General features: G+C 50.5%; 1 protein-coding gene across 1 annotated transcript; it reads left to right on the top strand.

The window, feature by feature from the left end:
- The first annotated feature begins 2,105 nt into the window (after positions 1-2,105).
- LOC104506556 (hemK methyltransferase family member 1-like) lies at positions 2,106-5,919 on the top strand. Its single transcript, XM_010147538.1, has 4 exons — positions 2,106-2,396; positions 2,862-2,953; positions 5,439-5,532; positions 5,848-5,919. The coding sequence occupies exons 1-4, from the start codon at positions 2,106-2,108 to the stop codon at positions 5,917-5,919; spliced, it is 549 nt and encodes a 182-aa protein (XP_010145840.1).
- The last annotated feature ends 672 nt before the right edge of the window (positions 5,920-6,591 follow it).

Here is a 6,591-nt window from a genome sequence, read left to right as displayed (position 1 = left end):
GCACCCCCGCGGCCGGCCTGTGGGGCCCACTGAGGGCCGGCTCAGCCGGCCACTTACCGGCAGCAGAAAGGCCTCGGGTGGTGCGGCGCCAGCCCCAGCTCCAGCCTGAGCCTGCGGACCGGCTGGGCAGGGCAGGGGGCGAGACAGGCCGTGCCTGTGGGAGCCATGAGTCTAAGTCTTGGGCCGCAGCGAGTGGGGAACTGGGGCTCGAACAGACCAAACTGCAGAACTGCAGGGAAAAAAATCTATGCCCTAACTGTGTGCAAACAGGTATTTGCACCAGGAAGTAGCATACAGGGGCATCAGCAGCTGGTCTCCTTTATTAATAATGACAGCAGTGGCAGCATCGTCCCAGCCATAGCCACCTAAAGTCACATCTGCCTCCCTAACAATACTAATGGTTAACGTTTTATTTCTTTAGTGTTCCTCTTGTAACAGTGTCCCCAGACCCAGGCCTTAGAGTGGGGAGCTGCTTGGGTCAACACTGTAGGTTTCAGACTGCTTATATATAACATAAAGGCAGGTTTTCATAGGGGTGCTTACTTCTCAGCTGGGAGTAATGAAGGTGGTAAGAAGGGGATCCTTGGGCCCTTTGAGTACCCACCCCTTTGCCAGGAGGTAGCAGGTAAGGCACTCAGGACATCTTTGCTGCAGGGTATTCTCTCTGCTGTTTCCCTGGCCTCTGTTTGGTTTGATTTTGCGAAGGAGTGCAGTGGGGACCTGACTCTTCCCACAGTTTCACCCAGGAGCAGGGCAGGCCCCGTGCTGCTGCCTGCGCAGGTGCCCCACGCAGCAGGGTCCAGGGCTGCTGCAGGGGTTCAGTGCCAGCAGCTGCCCAGGTGAGAGCTGACCCAGCCCCCCCAGATCTCCCCGCAGCAGCACTCTGACAGAGCAGAGAGCCACCCTGGGTGCTGCTGGCTGCTCAGGAGAGGTATTGAGTTGTTTGTGTGGTGGTTTTCTGGAGGAATGGGAGGAGGGGATGTTGTGGTCTCTCCGAGACAGTGATGAAAAGCAGCCATCAATAGAGGAATGGGAACGGGCGCTCAGGGAAACCCACAGTGGCTCCAGGGACCGTGAGTCACGAGACAGGGGGTGCATCATTTCTGATGTATCACAGCAGGAGAGTGGGGTTGTTGTTCTGTTTGTCTCACGCAGTTCCACGTGTGATGATAGGCAGCAGCTGTTTTGTAAAGTTTCATCTCCTTTGTCTCCCTGCAATCATCTTGTTTGTTTTTCCCTCTCTGTATGGCTCTGCCTGTTCTCTCTTTTAAGAGACTTGACTTCCCTCTGGCAGGGTTTGCCTTTTGAGCCTTTGCTTCTTTCCAGCATTTCTCTTCCCTCTAGTTGAACGTTGTGAGCGTTTCTCCTTTCTTTGCTCTTATCAGCTCAGCCCCATCTCTGTGGCCACTTGTCTGTTCTCTGGGGACGGTGACAGTGTGGAAGACCCTTGACCCGTGGAGTCAAGGTCTCCTGTGAGCACTCCCGCTAACTTAGGACTTGTGTATGAACAGAGAGAGGAATAAAAGAATCTAGGGGGGTACTGAAGGTCTCCCTGCAGGGAAGCAGGGTGACCCACCCATGGGGTGGAGAGCCAAGGGCAGGAGCTCAAGGTTGGTGTGTCTGTGGCTTTCTGAGGCCAAGGACAGGCAGGAGTGCTGTGCGTGTGTGTGAGCACGCTCGCTTCTGCCTTGCCAGTGGCGTGGACTAGCCTCCTAGCAGCTCTGGCCCCGGTGGAGATGGGCAGCTCTGTGAAGAAATGGCTTGCAGTGGCAGAGCTGGTTAGCTGTCACCTGAGTCTTATCTTGGGGTAATCCTTTGATACGCTTAGGGTGTAGTTGGTTATGTAGCTGTGACCTGGGATTAGGGCAAACAACCTGCATTCTGTCAGAGGGGAACCTGTGATTTGCTAACCCAAGGGATTCAGGCTGCACTCTTGCCTCCTTTTCTAGACCAGAAGAACTGCAAACCAGTGTCGTTTTCGTGCCACCCTGAGGAGGATCCGCTGACTGCGGTCAGCTGGTGCTTCGCCACAGTGGCTTGTGGTAGCACCCAGCGTACTGCGAGTCTCAGCACTGTCTAGATTGGTTGATGGCAACGAGGAACACATGTGGAAGCCAGCAACTGACTTTGCAACAATGAGATGCCTCACCCACCCACTGCTCAAGAGGTTGTTGGGTCTTTCGCCTCAGCGTGTGCCGGGAGGACTGAGTCAAAGTAAAGGTCCTGACCTCAGCCTGAAGTGGTCAGCTTTGAGGCAGAGCTGCAGTGGAAGACCTGGGCTCGTAACTGCCACTGATGCGGTCAACTACTGGCACAAGGTGTTTGAGACAAATGGGATCCTTGAAGCGCGAGAATCCAGTGAATATATCGTGTCATTTGTCCTGGGAGCAAAAACAGTTAAGTAACGGGAGAGGAATGAGATCTGTGTGAGCTCTCACTTTGTTATTTTGGTTGAATCCCTTACCTTTGTATCTCACTCACAGGAAGTAGAACAACTTTTCCCTACCTTAGATGGCAGAGAGTGTGAGGCATAGTTTATTAATGCCAGCAGGGCACTTCGGGTCTCTTTATTGTCTTCTTTTGCAGGGACTGAAATGTAACCTATGACACATGCACCTACACTGGACCCTGACTTTCTTGAGGGAATGAGTCTTAATTTTACCTATTCTGTGCCCCAAAAAGCAGCAGAACGGTTGTTCAGGGTTGTTTTTAAACAAGCAGATAGGTTTTCCTATTTGTGGTTTCCAGCAGTCCCAGGCTGTTTGTCAGCATGCTGGGTCTCCCTGGAGGGTGCCATGGGAGGGTGCAGAGGACACTCGAGTGGCACAAATGGGCAGGTTTTAAAGTGATCTTGTCTTCAGTTTCAGAGCTTGAACTCCAAAAGCCTTCACACTCCGCTTACAGCGGCGCAGCAGGAGCAAATCCAGCAGCTGAGCAACAAGCGACTACAAAGGTAGGAGCATTCTCTTCGAGTTGTTCCTTTGGAGGGTTTTCCTTCAGTCTTGATGCAGCCAAAAGTGGTAGCAGAGAGAAAGCAGAAGACTGTTAGCAGTTGACAAGCCAAGCAACAGTGCTGTGTCAGCCTCTGCTGCTGACTCAAGTGATGGGTGTTTGCTGCTCTTGTCAAGTAGCGTTTCACCTGTCTGGGAGCAAAGAGGGTTTAAGGGATGTCGCAGAGGAGCAGGAAACTGGCAGTGCTGGCTCTGGGTTGGGTACACTTAGGCTTTATGAAGAAGCTTAACCTTGGCCCTTTCTGCCTGATTGAACACACTCTGTAGCTGCCAGGCCTATACTGTTCTGTGATGGTGTAGTACTTTCTTTTCTAGGCTCTGCCTGCAGAGGGATTTCCCTGGTGTTTAGAGGTATCCATGGCTGCTGTAGCTCTGGTATCTGTTTGGCCTCCATTTGTTTGCTCTCTGTGAAGAGTTCTCTTAGCACAAAATAAATGGGTTTGGTGTGAAGGAGCTACCTGGAATCAGGCTGGGCCTGGGGAGTAGTATGTGTGGAGAGGAAATATTCAGGAGCTTGGATCATTTTGAAGGGTGGGAGGTGCTTGGGAGTATGTTTGGAAGTAGCATCCTCCTGCTTGTTTACGTGAGTGTGGCTATGATGTGGATCCTCATTTTGTTGTGTGGATTAATCCTGCCATGATTTAGGCATAATAGGATGTGAGGGTTTCTCAGGGAGTCAGTGTCAGCAGTGGTTATTGTTTGTGGGATCTGAGTGTCTTCCCTGAAATTGTCCTGCTGCTCCTGAGTCCTGTGTTAGGAGCAGAAATGCAGAATTTCCAGAGCTGTCCAACTTGCACCTTGCTCTGTCTTAAATTCTGTTATGGTTGCAACACATACCTGCTGTTCTACGTGAAGAAATGAGGTATGGTGCCTCAGAGCAGCTGAAAACATGGTCCCCAAATTCATAGGATCATGGAATCACGAGGTTGGCAGGGACCTCTGGAAATCGACTCCACGCCCCCTGCTCAAAGCAGGATCAACTAGAATAAGTTGCTCAGGGCCATGTCCAATTCAGTTTTTAATATATCCAAAGACAGATACTCTGCAACCTTTTTGGCCTGTGTCAGTGTTTGACCACCCTCACAGTGTTTAAAAAAAAAAAAAAAAGGGAAATAAAAATGCATTGTTCTTAAGTTGAAATGGAATTTTCTGTATTTCAGTCTGTGCCCTTTGCCTGTCTGTTTACTGTATACCACCAAAAAGAGTCAGGCTCCATTGTCTTTACTCCATTCCACCACATACATACGATTATTGATGAGACTTCCCTCCCACGTCCCTCAGCCTGAACCTTCCTTTCTCCCAGCTGTACTGTCCCAGCACTCAGTTTCTCCTTGGATGTCAGATGCTCCAGTCCCTTACCATCTTAATGGCCATTTGTTGGGTTTCCTCCAATATGTCCATGTCTCTTTTGTACTGGGAGCCCAGCACTCCAGATGTTTCCTACTGGTGCTGAATAGAGGGGAAGGATCCCCTCCCGTGACCTTCTGGCAATACTTTGCCTAATGCGGCCCAGGAAGCCATTGGCCTTTTTTGCTGCAGGGGCACATTGCTGGCTCGTGGTCAACTTCTCCACCCGATCCCCAGGGCCGCTGTGCAGCTGGTTGGCCCCCAGCCTGTACTAGTGCATGGTGTTATTCCTCCACTGTTTATAGGACTTCTCATTACCCTTTGCAGCGTTTCACGAGGTTCCTATCAGCCCATTTTGCCAGCCTTCTGAGGACCCTCTGAAAGGTAGCACACCCATCTGGTCTGTTAACCACTCCTTCCAGTTTTCTATCGCCTGCAGACATGCCAAGGGTGCTCTCTGCCCCTCCATCCAGATCATCAATGAAGGTGTTATGCTGTAGTGGTCCTGCTGTTGATCCCAGGGATGCTCCACTAGTGATCAGCCTTCGCTGGGCTTTGTGCTGCTGAACACAGCCCTCTGAGCCTGCAGTTCAGCCAGTTTTCAGTCCACCTCATTTATCTAGTCCATACCTCATCAGCTTGTATGTGAGGATGGTAGGGAAGACAGTATCAAACCCCTTAGGAGAGTCAAGATAAACAGTATTGATACCGTCTCCTCATGCACCCAGCTAGTCATTGTGTCATGGGTGGCTGTCGGGTTGGTCAGGAACGATTTCCCTTCTCTAAATCCATGCTGACTGTTCCAGTCACCTTCCTTACTTACCATCTCCAGGACTGCTTGTTCATTGCTTACCCAGTAGTGAGGGGAGGCTGATAGGCCTGCAGTTCCCCGGCCTGGTGCTTGATAGCAAGCACTGTTGTGGGAATGGAGCTCCCACAGTTCCCCTGAGGGTGCACCTGCAGCTGAGAGCCTCAGGGGTGTCTGGATGCCCACCCTCAGGAGGGTTATATGGTTAATAATGAGATATTGAGAGCTTTTCTGTGTCGTAAAGTGCTCACACTTGTTTTTGCCTGCCACAGAATGCCAGTGCAGTATGTGCTTGGTGAGTGGGACTTTCAGGACCTGACTCTGAAGATGAGACCCCCAGTATTTATTCCTCGGCCTGAAACTGAGGTATGGATGTGGGGAATGGGGCGGGGGGCCCAAATCTGTGCACTGCATTGCTATGAATGTGCCCTGTATATGGTGAGGCTGTAGTGACGAGGAGGTCAGATCACTTTTACAACAGAGGAGTGTTCTGAGCTGGTGATCTGGAACTGATGCTGGTGAACTTTGCTTTCTGGCTCGGAGTAAGAGATGTTGTGAGACAGCGTATCACTGGATTACGCAGAGATCCATCTCCGCTGATGGAAGGACTTTTCTTTCTTTCCTTATTTCTGCTATAGCAATGACTCCTAGGGGTTCAACACCTGTACTGCTACATCCTAGTGGCTTAGTACTTTGATACAAGAGCAAGAATCTCAAAGTTGTCCAGAGGTGGTTAGCAAAACCCTGCAGTAGGAAAAAGCTGCTACTGGAAAATGGTCATAGGCTCCAGAGGCCTTGTTTGTCCATGTGCAGGCTGGTAGGAAGTGGCACCTCGTGCCTGTCTGATAGCTCCCCAGTGGTTTCTGGACAAACACGGGAAGCTGAAGGGTTGTTTCCTGATTGATAATGAAACAGACTCTGGAAACTGAAGGGTAAGCTGGGAACTGGGCTGGAATTACGTTGGAGTGTCAGTGGTAAGAATGTGAAGGACAGCCAGATGTGATGAGGTTAAGATACCCTTTTCCCAGTGTTCCTGCTGCTTGGGAAAAGCCCAAGAATGATACGGGGGCACTTACCCTGGTAGCAGCCTACCTTTCAGCTCAAGAACCATCCTAGAAAGGAAGCCTTTCTGTTTACTAGTCTTCAGGGGGTTTTAGGCTTTGAGGGCTTTTTTGGGGGGGTTTGGGTTGGTTCTCTTTTTTGATATGTTGGGTTTTGGTTATTTTGGTGGTTTGGTTTTTTTGGAGTTTTTTTTAGAGAATTTGTTTTCTTTTGGAGCCTGTGTTAACCTTTAGAGAAGAAGGAGGGGCCAATGCTGTGGAAAGATGAAAAGGGTCATTCAGACAGAATGTCCCCTACTGACAATGTCAGAGACATCCCAAAGTCTGAGTGGGCTTTGGGGATGTGAAGACTGCCTCTGCTTTT

The sequence above is a fragment of the Eurypyga helias genome, unplaced genomic scaffold, assembly GCF_000690775.1.
Source record: "Eurypyga helias isolate BGI_N326 unplaced genomic scaffold, ASM69077v1 scaffold5562, whole genome shotgun sequence".
Lineage (NCBI taxonomy): Eukaryota > Metazoa > Chordata > Aves > Eurypygiformes > Eurypygidae > Eurypyga > Eurypyga helias.
This window is presented reverse-complemented; position numbering and strand designations above follow the sequence as displayed.

Coding starts and splice junctions, on each gene's coding strand:
- LOC104506556 (XM_010147538.1), top strand. CDS start 2,106: ATGTGGAAGCCAGCAACTGACTTTGCAACAATGAGATGCCTCACCCAC. Junction 2,397..2,861: donor TTGTCCTGGGAGCAAAAACA/GTTAAGTAACGG, acceptor TCTTGTCTTCAG/TTTCAGAGCTTGAACTCCAA. Junction 5,533..5,847: donor TTCCTCGGCCTGAAACTGAG/GTATGGATGTGG, acceptor GCTACATCCTAG/TGGCTTAGTACTTTGATACA.